Below are 17,130 nucleotides of genomic sequence, written 5' to 3' on the forward strand. Positions count from 1 at the left end.
TAAAAAAAAAATTTTGTAAAGTTTTCTTTGTATAGTTCGTATTGAATATAACATATTCAATATATATATTCATTTTACATGAATAATTCAACTTATTATCTGTAAAATATTATTGCATCTTTAGATGTCAGTCAATTTTATTATATAAAAAATTTTTTTTTATTTGTATATAATTTTGTCTATAATTAATGGTACATTTAACAATTAAGGGTTTTTAGATGCATGAAGTTTGATAATAATAAATGTAATTGTATAGACATCGTCACCAGACAAGAGAAATTTAGTTAATGTTCAAAATCAGTCATTTAAACTATTAAGTTTGCTGCTACTGATGATAATTAAAAAACAACAACATCATAACAGAAATTAAAAACTGGTACTGAAATTGTAAATGAATTGTTAGTGTCAAAATAGAATAATATTTTTCAATACAAATAATATTGCAATTATTTAAATTTGTTTTCTATACCTTATGACAAAATCACAATATACTAATTATTTTTATCTGGACAATGTTTGTTATTAGATCGAGATTAAAAGTTCACATGTTCTGTAATTTACTATTTCTGAAATTAATGCTAATTATTATATTTTTTCATCCTTATTTACATTTTATAATTTATGTTATTTTTAAATGTAATTTTTTATTTATTATGATTAATTACATGCAATTACAAGTATAAATAGCAGTACTTTAAAATCTATTTAATTATTTCTTTGATATGATTTTGTCTAAAATCTTGGCACATTTAACAATAAAGTGTTTGTCATCAGACAACAAGGAACTTGAAGAGCATTTAGAAATTAATCATTTAAACTATTTAAACTCTCAAGTTTGCTGATATTCATGATTGTGAGTCTGAATAGCGTGAATATTTCAAAAACACCATTAATAATGAAATTATGATTTTTTTTTCTGAGTCATATAGCGACATCATAATATAAACATACATTTTCTTGAATAATGTTTTTTTTTTTTAATTCTGAAGATTGTTTCATATGTATCTTATAAAATTAAACTCCACTGATCAGTTTTTCACTTCTGCTTCTCTCTGTGTGTATGTGTGTGTGTGTGTGTGCGTGCGTGTGTGTGTATGTGTGTGTGTGTGTGGGTATGTGTGTGTGTGCGTTTGTGTGTGCGTTTGTGTGTGTGTGGTGTGTGTGTGTGTGTGTGTGTGCGTTGTGTGTGTGTGTGTGTGTGTGTGTGTGTGTGTGTGTGTGTGTGTGTGTGTGTGTGTATGTGTGTGTGTGCGTTTGTGTGTGCGCGTGTGTGTGTGTGTGTGTGCGTGTGTGTGTGTGTGTGGTGTGTGTGTGCGTGCGTGTGTGTGTGTGTGTGTGTGTGTGTGTTGCAGCTGGTCCCGCAGTGAAGCCCTCCGTGTCTCTGCTGCCTCCCTCTTCTCTGCAGATCTCTGGAGACTCAGCCGCACTGCTCTGTCTGCTCAGCTCTTACTCTCCACAGGGGGCGCAGGTGAGCTGGACGCTGGACGGGTCAGAGGTCACCGAGGGGTTCAGACCAGCGCAGAGAGCGAGCGGGACGGACGCTACACGCGCAGCAGCGTCCTGAGCCTCAGCAAAGCACGCTGGGAAGCCGGCGAGCGCTTCGTCTGCAGAGTAACACATGACGGAGCTGATCACGAGACCTCGTTCCTCAAGAGCTCCGAGTGCTGATGTTTCTCCAGTGAAGAGCAGCAGGATTCACAGCCGTCCTCCTGATTTACAGCTCAATACTCAAGCAGTCTTTCAATGTGCTGCCATTGCTGTTCATTCAATAAAGCTTCTGAACGCCTTCCATTTGTGTTCGACTGCATCATTGATCAGTGTGTCCTTCCTTCACTAAAGTTTCAGCTGCTGTTGATGGATTGTAATAGTTGAGAACAGCTGTGTTTAGCAGTAAATGTGAACTGAAGCTCTTGGGGTTTGAACATGGTCTCTGGGAGACGGAGCTGCTCTATTCTGAGACCATCAGAATCACTAAAGCTGTCAATGCAAATCTGATTTCAGCTCAAACTCACAGTTTCACTGTTTGATCGGTTCAACGCTCTGAACTGAAACACTTTCACTTCTGCTCATGCACTGATGAGACATGAATAATAAATTCATCATCAGCTTGAGATGAAAGAGCTACTTGAGGAACTGTTAAAAACATCTTTATGTTGCTATACAATGACTTATTAAATTATGTTTACTCTATATCAACTTACACCCAGTTTTCTCTGATTCTGAACATAACTGAGTCAAACCCGTCTGTCACAGGACAGATCTGAGTCTAATAGAGCTGATGTGAGTCCTAACTCAGTTGTGAGCTCATGTGTAGTTCTGTGTTTGGTCTCTGTGTGTCAGTAGTGAGTGATAGTGTTTGATCAGCTGCAGCATCAGTTCAGTCACTGTGACTCTGACTGACACAGGTTTTTGTATGACTCTTTATCACTGTGTCAGGACATTTCTGCTGTCGAATACATGTCCAGGCTTACAGTAATAATGTCCAGCATCTTCAGTCTGGACTCCACTGATGGTCAGAGTGAAATCTGTTCCATAATCTGCTCCACTGCCACTGAATCTAGATGGAGTTCCTGACCATCGTTCTCTAATGCCAAAAATGAGGATTTTAGGAGTTTCTCCAGGTTTCTGCAGATACCAGTTGAGACATTCACCACAACCCCATGAACGTTTTCCAATCCCTCTGCTAGTTTGACAGTTTATAGTAACTGTTTCTCCTGGTTGAACAGCTGCTGCTGAGGGAGTCTGAGTCACAGAAACTTGTCCTGTAATTCCTGTGAATAATATTTCATATAATAATAATGGCAACAGTTATTCAAGTATACAGAACACAATCAGTTTTACCATCTAACACATGCATATAAATATTGAGTAATAAATTAACCTTGAACACAAAGAATGAGTGTCCAGATACAGACACTGATGATCATCTTCTTCTTGTTAGTTGCTCTTTCAGTTAAAATTTAGAAAAGCTCCCAGTGATGAAGTTTTAAACTCACAGCACTATAAACACTCTCAGAGCACTGAAGCATCTGATCAATATGCAAACACACTCACATCATTTACCTGGAGACAGAAGAGATGCACAATTTTGTTTGTGCTTCTAAACGATGCTTATGACATGCATTATTTTGAGCTCAGTTCAAAACTGTTTTAATGAGTAGTTTCACTGGACGGAGACTCTTCACTGGTAGATACATATGTAACTGGATCCAATAGTGGTAAAAAATTTTAGTAGACAGAATTTCATAAATTATTTTTGATAATTCAGAATGCTTTAATTTACATTGATTATGATTAATTAATTATTTCATTAAATATTATTATCATTATTATTATTACTCAATCCTGTTGGAGATCTACTTTGCTGTGAAGTTCAGCTCCAACCCTCATCAAACACAACAGAACCAGATTAAATAAACTACTTCAAATCGGTTACTTCAAAAGCAAACGCATATACAAGTACATGCTTGAAATATAACAAAGAGTGCAAATATAACAAATGTGCAATTAACTCTTATTTTGCACGAATATGCTGGTTTGCACTTTACAGTATGACTGTATTATTAGAAAGAAGAAAATCTGATCGTCAAAATCATTTCTATTTTCAAATATACTCATGATATACAAAAAAGTTTATATTTGTGTTTCTTCTCTGTAGAGTGAGTGATAGTGTTTGATCAGCTGCAGCATCAGTTCAGTCACTGTGACTCTGACTGACACAGGTTTTTGTACCACTCACAATCACTGTGTGAACACATAACCACTGTGATAACTCTGACAGTAATAATGTCCAGCATCTTCAGTCTGGACTCCACTGATGGTCAGAGTGAAATCAGTGTTAGATCCACTGCCACTGAATCTAGATGGAGTTTCTGACTGGACTTTTGGTTTTTAAACTTTTGGTTTTGGTTTTTTTTTTGGTTAAATAAATCAGGAGTTTAGGAGCTTCTCCAGGTTTCTGTAAGTACCAGGACACACAGGGGTTTGAGATGCAGACTGGAGCAGAACTAAACTTACAGCTCATCACAACATTTTCTCCTGGTGTGACGGCTTTAGCTGAAGGAGTCTGAGTGACTGTGATCTGAGCTTTACACCCTGAAACACACACATTTATTAGTCCATAAAAATATATTATTTGACATATATAATAAAATTATTTAAATAATATTATTTGAAATATACACTATTCACCTTGTAGTATAAAGCAGTATGAAAGAGTCCAGATGAAGATGATGATGAAGGTCATGTTGATGAAGATTGTTGTGTGTGTCAGTGATGAAGTGTTAAACTCACAGCACTATAAACACTCTCAGAGCACTGAAGCATCTGATCAATATGCAAACACACTCACATCATTTACCTGCAGACAGTCGCTCAGTCTCAGTTAAAGGCCTGAAATAAAAAACAATTACTGAACGTCTTCTATTAGCCAAACTATTAAAAACTGTATCATTCACTTTAATTCTGAAAACATCTTCAAGACCAACTTTAGTACATTAACCTTACTCTTGTGATGTCAAATCCGTGGATGTTGTGCAGGTTTTTACAGACATGAGGATCGTCACACGTGTCTCTGTCAATCACTGAATCAACTGAGTTTGATTGTGAGTCACGTCACACTTGATATAAAAGTGAATTTCTTTCAATAATTGAGGTTGATGTTTTAGTAATAAGACAGATGAAGTAAATGCAGGTGATGTGTGCTGTGAGTGTGTGTTTGTTGGAGACTCAGTTGATGTGTGTTTGTTCAGTTAGTGAAGCGTTCAGGAGGTTTTTGTTCAGCTGCTCTATTAGTTTGTATCACTGTGGTGGACTTTCGGCAGCGGCACCAAACTGGATGTTGGCAGTAAGTGTCACAGGTCAGGGGGGCCAAGCTGGACTGCGCCCTCCCCTAAACCAGGACCACCTCGAGGAGCGTATCAGAGGGAAGAGTCGGAGACAGAGAATAAATTTATCAAGTTTTATTTTGAAGTAAAAACAAATTGGGAATCCTAAACTAAAATCTTCTTTGTTACCCTCAGGGCTTGAAGGTAAACAATGCAGCGACCGGGGACTCTCCCGCCCTCTTCCTCTGTGCGGGCCCCGCAATAGATGGACAGATGGGTGGTCAAGTAGGTATTTCACAGGTGGGAATACAATCGGCAAGCCCGCAGTCTGGTAAGTCTCCTCTGGTAATTAAATACTTCCAAACTCCCTTCCCTTCTTCACAGATGCAGAATTTGGGACGGATGGATATCGGTCAGGTCCGTACACGGCAGATACACAGCCTTGAGGTGGGGATGTGTTTGGCAAGTGAGGGGTCCGGTAAGTCTCCTCCGGTAAGTATGTAATTCCAGCCTTCCTTCCTTCTTCCACAGGTACGGAATTTGAGGCGAATGATATCAGTCAAGTACGTATACGGCAGGTGCACGGTCTTACAGTAAGGTGGCTTCTCCTGACACCGTCAGAGTGGATATTCCAGACAAAGCGTGCCCCTCTCACGTTCGTGACAAAGGACAGTCACCTCTCTCAGCACAGGTGGGCCACAAGGATGCAACAAACTCTAAGTCAACAGGCTGAGCAGGGTTTCTACTGAAACAGACAGAATGGATGCTTCAGACAAAGTATACAGTTCACATGCGTTGGAAGGAACGAACACTTCTCACAATACGGATGAATAGCAGGGATACAGCAGACTCGAAGCCAACAGGCTGAATGGGGCTTCCTCATACAGATGAGTAGCAGGGATACAGCAGGCTCGAAGTCATCAGGCTGAATGGGGCTTCTTCTGAGACAGACAGAATGGATGTTTCAGGCAAGTATACAGTTCACATGCATTGGAAGGAACGAATACTTCTCACAATACAGACGAATAGCAGGGATACAGCAGACTCGAAGTCAACAGGCTGAATATGGGCTTCTTCTGAGACAGACAGAATGGATGTTTCAAGCAAGTATACAGTTCACATGTATTGGAAGGAGCGAACACCTCTCACCATACAGTTGAATGGCAGGGATACAGCAGACTCGAAGTCAACAGGTTGCACAGAGCTTTTCTGAGGCAGATAGTAAACATTTCAACAGGGCATCTCTTCTCCTATTAGCACAACAGAGGGGTTAATTCACATCCCAGATGATAAATCCTCAACATCCAGACAGTTGGAACAAATCAGTGTCGCAGGACTCTTACTATTGACAGTCAGCCCTCATGACACATAGAGAGTGCATGGCAAACAGGAATGTAGCTTACACACACACACGACAATTCCACTTCAAACATATATTGTGGGGGAAAACATCAATTTTAGCCACTGCAAACTCACTTCACGACGTGCAATTTAAAGCCAGCACTCACATTCGGGTTTCTGTCCGAGGGGAAGGGGGAGGGCGCAATCCTCACTGCCACTGAGGATGTTCTGAGATGTTTTTCTTCACAGTCACAGGCAGAGTTCACATCACCATTTATAGAGGAGGGAGAGGTAAGAGATCGGTAATGAATCAATACAATCCACTCAGTGATATTTATGATCGTGATCCAAACACTCCAAACCACATCCAATTCAGTGTCAAACGTGTGCAATTACAAGACTCAGTTCTCAGTTACTCAGCTCCTCTCCAATGCAAACAGGGTAATTCGCTCTCCTGCTGTTGTTCTCGAATCCCTCATCAAGCAACACTGTCCTCTTCATTCACCCGTCCTCCAGTAACTATTACCACCCAATAAAACGACTTTTCACAAGGGAGAAAAACCACACGCACCACCTCTCTCTCTCTTGCTTTTTATCCTCTCCACTGTTGATGAGGCCTCACGCAAACTCTGAGTAAATCCCCCACACCTGTTGCCAATCCATCATTTGGGGTTGTCACAGCAACAAACGCACACACAGGCCTGGGAACAGGGTTACACTCAAAGCGTTCCCCCGGGAACACTGCTTCAGCGGGAATAAGTTCCACATGCCATTTGTCACACTGTGACATAAGTCAATCATCATTTCATTATTAATACAACAACTGACTGACAAACACTTTGTTACACTATAGAAATGATGCATGCTTGTTTATGTATTTTTATATTCATATATATTTATGTTTTTAGTTCACATTGAATGTTTAGCAGTCAACATTGTAAAGATGGTTTTGATTGTCATGGCATTTTTTATTTCATCCAGTAAACTATAATAATTTCTGTTAATTTGATATTTATTGATTATTAAATTTTAAATGCACTGAAATCAGTGTTATATGATTGTCATTTTGGCACCACTTTGATTGTAGTAAGTGATAATGAAAAAATAATTAAACGTACATTTTCTGATTAGTGTGTTGAATTTTAAGTAACATGCAGATATTTTCAAACTGGAAATGGCTTAATTGTATGTTTTTTTAACAATAATATTTGAATAATTTATTTTTAAAGTTATAATACACATCCGAGACATTTTGTTTTATTTTCTATTTTTAAAGCAAAGTTTTGTATCTGATTTTCTCATGCTCATCAGGTCACATCTGATCTGTCATGCTTTTAATCAAAGTAATATTAAATTTGATAATGAAAATGACTCTTTAGTATATTAATATATTTCACAAAACATGCGTTGCTTTGCTGATCACAGACTTTGTAAAAATTAATTCAGGTGACTTGCAGTGTAATGTTGCTAAAATGAATAAGAAAATTTGTTTTGTATTTATTGTTCTTATATTGTATATATATAACCTGAAAGTAGAGAAAAGCTTTGTTCCTGACTGAGGTGAGTGTTGTGTGTTTGTCAGGCGTCACTCGTCCTAAAGTGAGCGTCCTGCCGCCCTCCAGTGCAGAGATCTCCTCAAAGAAGACAGCGACACTGGTGTGTGTGGCCAGCAAGGGCTTCCCGTCAGACTGGAGCCTGAGCTGGAAGGTGGACGGGAGCAGCAGGTCTCAGGAGAGCAGCGCTGGGCTCCTGGAGAAGGACGGTCTGTACAGCTGGAGCAGCAGCCTGACTCTCTCTGAGCAGGAGTGGATGGAGAGCGTCTCAGTGAGCTGTGAGGCCACACGGAGCGGTCAGCCTGCGCTCACTGGACACGTGACGAGACAGCAGTGTTCAGAGTAGATCTGCTGCTCTTCTCACTCATGTCTCACATGGAGACTAACAGCACATGAGCGACTCCTTCATTCTCCACATCCAGCTTCAGTCGCTCGCATCTGCATCTGCTCTGCTTTGTGTGCTTCATACAAGAACATATGTGTCTGCTTTATCATTCAGTTATGATTCTATTACGATTCATTCAATAAATAAAATACAACTACATCTTTATGTCCTGCTGATTCTTTTTGGAATATGAATCTATAATTTATTTATTTATGTCTTTATTTGACATGGACATACAATTAAATTGGATGAACCATGTGCATTGGTTTTAGTGTTATAGCATAAATGGTAATTTTCAACACCTGTCCACAAGAGGCTTTTAGGAAGAAAATACAATAACAAGACTAATAACAAAAGTGATAACAACAATTAGACAGTTGTTATCAATCAATCAACAATTAATTAGAAAGAAGAAAGAAATTATGCAATATGAAAACGAGTGAGTGGAATGAAGAAGAGATACATAATAAAATATCTTAATTTTTTTTATATAAAAAACAAAACAAAAATTTAAATAAAAAATTATGGACCTCAAAAGAATTTGTGTTTCTTCTCTGTAGAGTGAGTGATAGTGTTTGATCAGCTGCAGCATCAGTTCAGTCACTGTGACTCTGACTGACACAGGTTTTTGTACCACTCACTATCACTGTGTGAACACCCAGCTACCACTGATGACGTGAGCACTCTGACAGTAATAATGTCCAGCATCTTCAGTCTGGACTCCACTGATGGTCAGAGTGAAATCTGTTCCATAAGCTGCTCCACTGCCACTGAATCTAGATGGAGTTCCTGACTGTAGTGATCTAATGTAATAAATGAGGAGTTTAGGAGCTTCTCCAGGTTTCTGCAGATACCAGGCGAGACAGGAACGACAACCCTGTGATCGATCTCCAATTCCTCTGCTAGTTTGACAGTTTATAGTAACTGTTTCTCCTGCTTGAACAGCAGCTGCTGAGGGAGTCTGAGTCACAGAAACTTGTCCTGTAGTTCCTGTGAATGACATTTCATCAGATAATAATCAACAGTTATTAAATTCAAAGTATCCTGAACAAAATCAGTTTTACTATCAAACACGTGCATATAAACCACATTCTGAGTTATAAATTAACCTTGAACACAAAGAATGAGTGTCCAGATACAGACGCCGATGATCATCATCTTCTTGTTGGTTGCTCTTTCAGTTAAAATTTAGAAAAGCTCTCAGTGATGAAGTGTTAAACTCACAGCACTATAAACACTCTCAGAGCACTGAAGCATCTGATCAATATGCAAACACACTCACATCATTTACCTGCAGACAGCAGATACACAGTTTTTTCCATTTTGGTTGTAGCTCTGCAGGTAAGCACTAGATGCTTATGACTTGTTGCATCATTTTGAACTGAGCTAAATTTTAATTAGACTTACATTCTGAAAATTGTTTTGTTTAATTGTAATAGTTGAGAACAGCTGTGTTTAGCAGTAAATGTGAACTGAAGCTCTTGGGGTTTGAACATGGTCTCTGGAGACGGAGCTGCTCTATTCTGAGACCATCAGAATCACTAAAGCTGTCAATGCAAATCTGATTTCAGCTCAAACTCACAGTTTCACTGTTTGATCGGTTCAACGCTCTGAACTGAAACACTTTCACTTCTGCTCATGCACTGATGAGACAGTTATGAAGTTTGAGTGATAGTTTCTTAAGGCAGTTTATCAGTATGATTGTAAGTACACATAAAAACATAAAAACTACCAAACTGTAACAGAGAAACATTTGTGTGTTTTTGGATTGATTTGATATCAATTCATCACAAAATCAGAGCATAACTGAGTCAAACCCGTCTGTCCCAGGACAGATCTGAGTCTAATAGAGCTGATGTGAGTCCTAACTCAGTTGTGAGCTCATGTGTAGTTCTGTGTTTGGTCTCTGTGTGTCAGTAGTGAGTGATAGTGTTTGATCAGCTGCAGCATCAGTTCAGTCACTGTGACTCTGACTGACACAGGTTTTTGTAACACTCACAATCACTGTGTGAACACACCACCACTGTTGATGTAGTGGTAACTCAGACAGTAATAATGTCCAGCATCTTCAGTCTGGACTCCACTGATGGTCAAAGTGAAATCAGTTGCAGATGAACTCGTTCCACTGAATCTAGATGGAGTTCCAGTGTAACGGTCTATCGTATAATAAATCAGGAGTTTAGGAGCTTCTCCAGGTTTCTGTAAGTACCAGCTAAAATAGTAACGTGGTGCACTACGTTCAAGCACATCTGTGCTGGTTCTACAGCTGATCTTCACTGTTTCTCCTGGTTGAGCTGCTGTCGTTGAGGGACTCTGAGTGACGCTGATCTGTCCTCTACACTCTGAAACACACAACAAGAAGAAAATCAACTCAAAACTTTGACAATATACTTGAAGAAATGAATTGATATCAAACTTGTGCTCCACAAACCTTGAGCAAACGCTGTGAGAGTCCAGATGAAGATGATGATGAAGGTCATGTTGATGAAGATTGTTGTGTGTGTCAGTGATGAAGTGTTAAACTCACAGCACTATAAACACTCTCAGAGCACTGAAGCATCTGATCAATATGCAAACACACTCACATCATTTACCTGGAGACAGTCGCTCAATAACAGACACTAAATACAATTACTATTAATGTTTCATAATATTATATAATCTAATAACCATTCTGTTATAAATGTATCACTTCTGAATAAATCTACAAGACCAACTTTAGTATTTGATCCTGACTCTCTCCTGTGAGACTTTGAGAATATTTTTGACTGTAGTTTGATAGAAACATGATTAATGTTAATTCATTAATTTGATGTCAAATCCGTGGATGTTGTGCAGGTTTTTACAGACATGAGGATCATCACACGTGTCTCTGTCAATCACTGAATCAACTGAGTTTGATTGTGAGTCATGTCACACTTGATATAAAAGTGAATTTCTTTCAATAATTGAGGTTGATGTTTTAGTAATAAGACAGATGAAGTAAATGCAGGTGATGTGTGCTGTGAGTGTGTGTTTGTTGGAGACTCAGTTGATGTGTGTTTGTTCAGTTAGTGAAGCGTTCAGGAGGTTTTTGTTCAGCTGCTCTATTAGTTTGTATCACTGTGGTGGACTTTCGGCAGCGGCACCAAACTGGATGTTGGCAGTAAGTCAATCATCATTTCATTATTAATACTACAACTGACTGACAAACACTTTGTTATGCTATAGAAAGATATAATTTTTTGTTTATGTATATCTCTTAATTTTATTTTTTTGTTCACATTGAATGTTTGGCAATCAACCTTAACATAAATTTTCAGATTATAGTGTTGAATTTTAAGTAAAACCTGCAGATATTTCAAAACTGTGAATAATAGTTGCTTAATTGTATCTTTAAAATATTTGATAGGTTAATAATTTGTAGTAGACGTGATAAAAAAGTTACATTTTCTGTACTTTAAAAAACATTTGTACCCAATCTTCTCGTGCTGTCATCAAAAACTGTAATGAGCTCCTGCAGTTATTATATTTACTTAAATACTTCAGCAAAATTTTTTTTTGTTTTTTAAAAATAATGTCTTAGTTAATACTTGTTCAAAAACAATAACTTTAGCAAACTTTGTACTATTTTCTGCTCTTTAATTTTTGTTCAATAAATATACTGTCATTAAAAAGTTAATATAAAAAACATAAATTTGTAAAATACAGAAACAAAATAATTGTAAAAAGCAAAGATTCTGAAAGAATTGAAGGATATCTTATAATAATTGTATATATATTTACATTAGGCTAGAAACAACAAATTATATTCTATTATATGATATGATTAATATCATGTTTTTAATTTTGACGGTTTAATCTAAACATGGTGATTTATCTCTAATATGGACACACACCATAATATATGATATTTAACATCTGATTCTAACCATGTCATGTCAACAAATGGAAAAGTCAGCCTTCTATTAATTATCATGTTAATTATTGTGTCTTTAGCCCCAACAGCAGGGGATCTTTGACGCCAAATACTATACTTTTACATATACTTTTATTTTTTTAAAAACTGTTGCTTTAATTATCTCAAACAAAACTGAACATAGTTAAGAAGACCTTCGTCTCAAAATATATGATTCTCATTTGATTAAATTACAACATTTGATAAAAAGCGATTGTGTCAAGGATCAGCCAAATATATATGTGCATCTTAAAAAGCAGATATTTTGGACGTTTTTGTGCCATCTAGTGGTTTAGAGGAAAATAATATCAAAGATGGTTTTTCCCTATTGTACCCTATTTCACCAAACTTTCATTGCTGTTAACTTGCTTTATAAAAATTCATTCCAGTAACTTAAAATGGCCAAGAAAAGCTATCATTGTATTTATCTTACATATATATTTTTTTAACTTTTTGAAAGTAGAGAAATGCTTAGTTCTTGACTGAGGTGAGTGTTGTGTGTTTGTCAGGCGTCACTCGTCCTAAAGTGAGCGTCCTGCCGCCCTCCAGTGCAGAGATCTCCTCAAAGAAGACAGCGACACTGGTGTGTGTGGCCAGCAAGGGCTTCCCGTCAGACTGGAGCCTGAGCTGGAAGGTGGACGGGAGCAGCAGGTCTCAGGAGAGCAGCGCTGGGCTCCTGGAGAAGGACGGTCTGTACAGCTGGAGCAGCAGCCTGACTCTCTCTGAGCAGGAGTGGATGGAGAGCGTCTCAGTGAGCTGTGAGGCCACACGGAGCGGTCAGCCTGCGCTCACTGGACACGTGACGAGACAGCAGTGTTCAGAGTAGATCTGCTGCTCTTCTCACTCATGTCTCACATGGAGACTAACAGCACATGAGCGACTCCTTCATTCTCCACATCCAGCTTCAGTCGCTCGCATCTGCATCTGCTCTGCTTTGTGTGCTTCATACAAGAACATGTGTGTCTGCTTTATCATTCAGTTATGATTCTGTTACAATTCAGTCAATAAATAAAATACAATAGTAACTTTAAGTCTTTGTATTCTATTTTGTTATTTTAGTTTCATGTCTTTCTTTGGATCAGTGCTTTACCTCACATTTAAAAGAAAAAGTTGAAAAACTTAACTCAACGGACCGTGAAAAAACACCTGCAGATAGACGACGAAACAACATGAACTTAGACACATTTAATAAGGTTAAGTGGGTTAGATGAAGTGTAAAACTGAATAAATCCTTTATATATTTTATTTAATATCCATTAAAAGTCAAACTCATAGTTTCACTGTTTGATCGGTTCAACGCTCTGAACTGAAACACTTTCACTTCTGCTCATGCACTGATGAGACACTTATGAAGTTTGAGTGATAGTTTATAAGACTTACACAACTTTTTGACTGCAAGATTCATGCCAATTCATTTTGGAATATGAATCTATAATTAGAAAGAAGAAAGAAATTATGCAATTTACAAATGAGTGAGTAGAAAGAAGAAGAGATAACCCATAAAATATCAAAAAACAAAACAGGCAACATGGTGTCTAAAACACAAGTCTCTCAATAAAACTTCTAGTTTATTGAGCTGTTGTAAAAAATCTATATCACATTTGTATATGGTAATTTTTGGCAAAAAAAAGGCACTCTTTCTTGTGAAATTTATTAAATATATGAAGTGGTACAAATATGTTTAATTCAATTCAATTACAGTTTATTTGTCTAGTGCTCTTTACTATACAAATCATTGTAAAGCAACTTTAAAGAAAATTAAGTTTCTACAATATTTAGTAGTAGCTTATAAGTGGTGATCAGTTTATGTGCAAATGAAAATTGAAATAAAAATGTATACAAGACATAGTGAACCAGACGATGAACATTATTATCAGCAATTATAATTTGATTGAATAGTAAATAGCAATATTTGTTAGTTCTGTTGTTGATCCAGGGTCAGCATCATCTCTTCTCAGGTGTTCTGGATCCAGACTGGAGCTTCAGAGAAACAAATAGAGACATCATTAGTGTAGATGCTGTTCCAACAAAGATAAATTAATTCGTTTAACCCAAGCTAAAGAATAAGAATGTGCATTTTGTGACCTTAGGGAGTGTGATGGATTGTAACGTGGTAGAAGACAAGTTGCTGACTAATATAACACACAGATTTTTGACTGTAGAGGAAGAAATACTGTAGTACATCCGTCTAGTTGCAACTTGTAGTCTACTAGATTCTGTGTGTACGGTTTTTGGTCCAGTAATTAATATCTCTGTCTTATCCGAATTTAACAGGAGAAAATTATTGGTCATCCAATCTTTTACATTTTTAACAGGACAGATCTGAGTCTAATAGAGCTGATGTGAGTCCTAACTCAGTTGTGAGCTCATGTGTAGTTCTGTGTTTGGTCTCTGTGTGTCAGTAGTGAGTGATAGTGTTTGATCAGCTGCAGCATCAGTTCAGTCACTGTGGCTCTGACTGACACAGGTTTTTGTACCACTCACAATCACTGTGTGAACACATTAACACTGTGATAACTCTGACAGTAATAATGTCCAGCATCTTCAGTCTGGACTCCACTGATGCTCAGAGTGAAATCACTGTTAGATCCACTGCCGCTGAATCTAGATGGAGTTCCTGACTGGAGGTGGCGTATTCCATAAATCAGGAGTTTAGGAGCTTCTCCAGGTTTCTGTAAGTACCAGTGTAAATAATGATCCCGATTAGCCCATACAAACACATCTCTGCTGGTTCTACAGCTGATCTTCACTGTTTCTCCTGGTTGAGCTGCTGTCGTTGAGGGACTCTGAGTGACGCTGATCTGTCCTCTACACTCTGAAACACACAACAAGAAGAAAATCACCAGATTAAATCAATGATCTTTACCCACACAAGCATGAAAATGCAGTAAAAGTGAGTCTGACCATTGAGGAGCAGCAGCAGAGAGCAGATGATCAGAGCGAGTGTCCTCATCTTTACTGGGAATAAGAGAGAACTGAAGAACAGTGATGTTGATTCACAGTCTGACTGACAGACGCTCTGATATTGTGCTCAATCACAGGGGTGGGACACATATTCAAAGCTGTTTCCTCTCAAATGTGTCATGGTCACTTACAGGAGAGCACAATATTAATATTATTTCATATCTCTGTGATTCATTCTCAGCAGCAGAAAACTGGATAAATTACCAAACAATCATTTAAAAAATAAATGTGACTTTAATTGTCTTTATTGAGACTTTCTCTGTTACACAAAAGCATAAAGTTCATCTTACAGTTATATAATTTTTACTCTGCGGTGGAAACAGAATTTAATGTGCTGTTTCTTTTAACTCTTGTTTGTCTTCGCAAAGAAAATATATTTTCTAATATATAAATGATCATTATATTAAATGACACAATAGTATATTGGAAATTATACAGAATAATATGTTGTATCTCCATTTGTAAATATATTTGTATGTATCAATATATATAACCATATATTGTCAATGCATAAATTGATGTATATTGTATATTGATGTATATTGAAAAATATATGCAATATATTTCCAAATATTTGGAAATGTATTTTGCTTTATATTCCCATGTATTTTTGTTCTGTAAGGGGTTTTCAGTAATCTGTCATCCTCTGCTTTTTGCATTTCATTCAAAGCTGCATGTGTGCTTTATCATTCATTCATCAGTTTATAAACATTTAATATATAAGTTTTTAACTGTTTGAGTCTGTCACATACAGTATGTGACCCTGGAGAACAAAATCAGTTTCCTTTTAAGGGAACTTCGAACTGTGTCCTCTAGGGGTCGCTATAAGAAACACCTTGTCGTGACCCATGTCTGAAACATACATTGAAAAAACAAGTTGGCAGGCGACTTGGTGGTGGTGGGGTGGATGATGGTGAGTGAAGTATTCAGCATCTGCAAACTCAGACAAGTGTAACAGAGGTCCTTTATACTTCTATTATTAGAACGTGATTGAACAATTGAGAAGGTAATAAGTGACGCTAACAATTGAGTCTCCCTTGCAGAACTTATGCTAAAGCATTCATATCTTTAACACTTTCTGATACTGAGGTTAGTACTCTGCTGGGTTTTTATCCAGAAAGAGCAGGAGATGTTTGAGGATGGCGAAGAAGCTGAGGCTGAGCCTTCTCAATCCTCAATCCTGTGTATGTAGTGAAGTGAAGTGACATTCAGCCAAGTATGGTGACCCATACTCAGAATTTGTGCTCTGCATTTAACCCATCCGAAATGCACACACAGAGCAGTGAACACACACACACACACTGTGAGCACACACCCGGAGCAGTGGGCAGCCATTTATGCTGCGGCGCCCGGGGAGCAGTTGGGGGTTCGATGCCTTGCTCAAGGGCACCTAAGTCGTGGTATTGAAGGTGGAGAGAGAACTGTACATGCACTCCCCCCACCCACAATTCCGTCCGGCCCGAGACTAGAACCCACAACCCTTCGATTGGGAGTCCAACCCTCTAACCATTAGGCCACGACTTCCCACATAGAGCAGTTTGAGGTTATGGATCACGCCACGGCAAAGTTGGACTTGCCATGGAAGTGCGCTAACAAGGTGATGCCGTAAGGCCGCCTTGACGAGCATTATCATTCTGACCATAGATCTCCAGCCCAGGTGGGCCATCCATTTCTGCCTGATCTCCATGCAGAGATCAAAAAGGAATGGAAGAGGCCATTTTCTTCTTGCATCCATCGGTTTCGGCATAAGAGTTATGCCAACTTTGAAATGATGTGCGAAAACATGAGAGAATGCCCCCTGTAGAAGTAGCTTTTTCCTTTCCTCTCTTAATCTATCTCCTTGCCATCTAAGCCCCTTCAGGAAATACTCGCTTAATTGACAAGGCATACGCAACAGCAGGTCACACTGTAGCTTCATTACACACGATGATGGTGCTTCAAGCATAACAGGCTGATCTGCTAAAAGACCTGGATAAAGGCAAGGGCCTTTCTCCTGATCAGGTAGCTGAGCTGTGCCGCATCGCAGATCCCTCTCTTCGCGCTGCCAAGGAGGCCACCTCCGCCATGGGCAAGACTATGGTGGCCATGGTGGTAATGGAGAGACATCTGTGGGTGAACCTGGCA

The 17,130-nt window shown here is 38.3% G+C and overlaps 6 gene segments (V, D, J or C); 2 read left to right on the top strand and 4 right to left on the bottom strand.

Moving 5' to 3' along the window:
* Positions 1-2,381: 2,381 nt before the first annotated feature.
* On the bottom strand, positions 2,382-2,957 carry LOC113042637 (immunoglobulin kappa variable 3-15-like). The segment is given in 2 exon segments: positions 2,382-2,771; positions 2,882-2,957. Coding segments are annotated over 2 exon segments (393 nt in total).
* Positions 2,958-4,696: 1,739 nt separating this feature from the next.
* LOC113042710 (Ig lambda chain C region-like) lies at positions 4,697-8,231 on the top strand. The segment is given in 3 exon segments: positions 4,697-4,705; positions 4,795-4,846; positions 7,750-8,231. Coding segments are annotated over 3 exon segments (378 nt in total).
* Positions 8,232-8,748: 517 nt separating this feature from the next.
* On the bottom strand, positions 8,749-9,291 carry LOC113042711 (immunoglobulin kappa variable 1D-12-like). The segment is given in 2 exon segments: positions 8,749-9,095; positions 9,215-9,291. Coding segments are annotated over 2 exon segments (396 nt in total).
* An 815-nt stretch (positions 9,292-10,106) lies between these two features.
* LOC113042712 (immunoglobulin kappa variable 4-1-like) lies at positions 10,107-10,596 on the bottom strand. The segment is given in 2 exon segments: positions 10,107-10,447; positions 10,537-10,596. Coding segments are annotated over 2 exon segments (390 nt in total).
* A 504-nt stretch (positions 10,597-11,100) lies between these two features.
* On the top strand, positions 11,101-12,970 carry LOC113042713 (Ig lambda chain C region-like). The segment is given in 3 exon segments: positions 11,101-11,109; positions 11,199-11,250; positions 12,552-12,970. Coding segments are annotated over 3 exon segments (378 nt in total).
* A 1,630-nt stretch (positions 12,971-14,600) lies between these two features.
* LOC113042638 (immunoglobulin kappa variable 1-39-like) lies at positions 14,601-15,097 on the bottom strand (the record flags this gene model as incomplete). The annotated part of the segment is given in 2 exon segments: positions 14,601-14,857; positions 14,947-15,097. Coding segments are annotated over 2 exon segments (306 nt in total), but the record flags the coding sequence as incomplete, so codon positions are not given.
* Between the last annotated feature and the right edge of the window lie 2,033 nt (positions 15,098-17,130).

The sequence above is a fragment of the Carassius auratus genome, chromosome 24 (genome assembly GCF_003368295.1).
Source record: "Carassius auratus strain Wakin chromosome 24, ASM336829v1, whole genome shotgun sequence".
NCBI classification, from domain to species: Eukaryota; Metazoa; Chordata; class Actinopteri; order Cypriniformes; family Cyprinidae; genus Carassius; species Carassius auratus.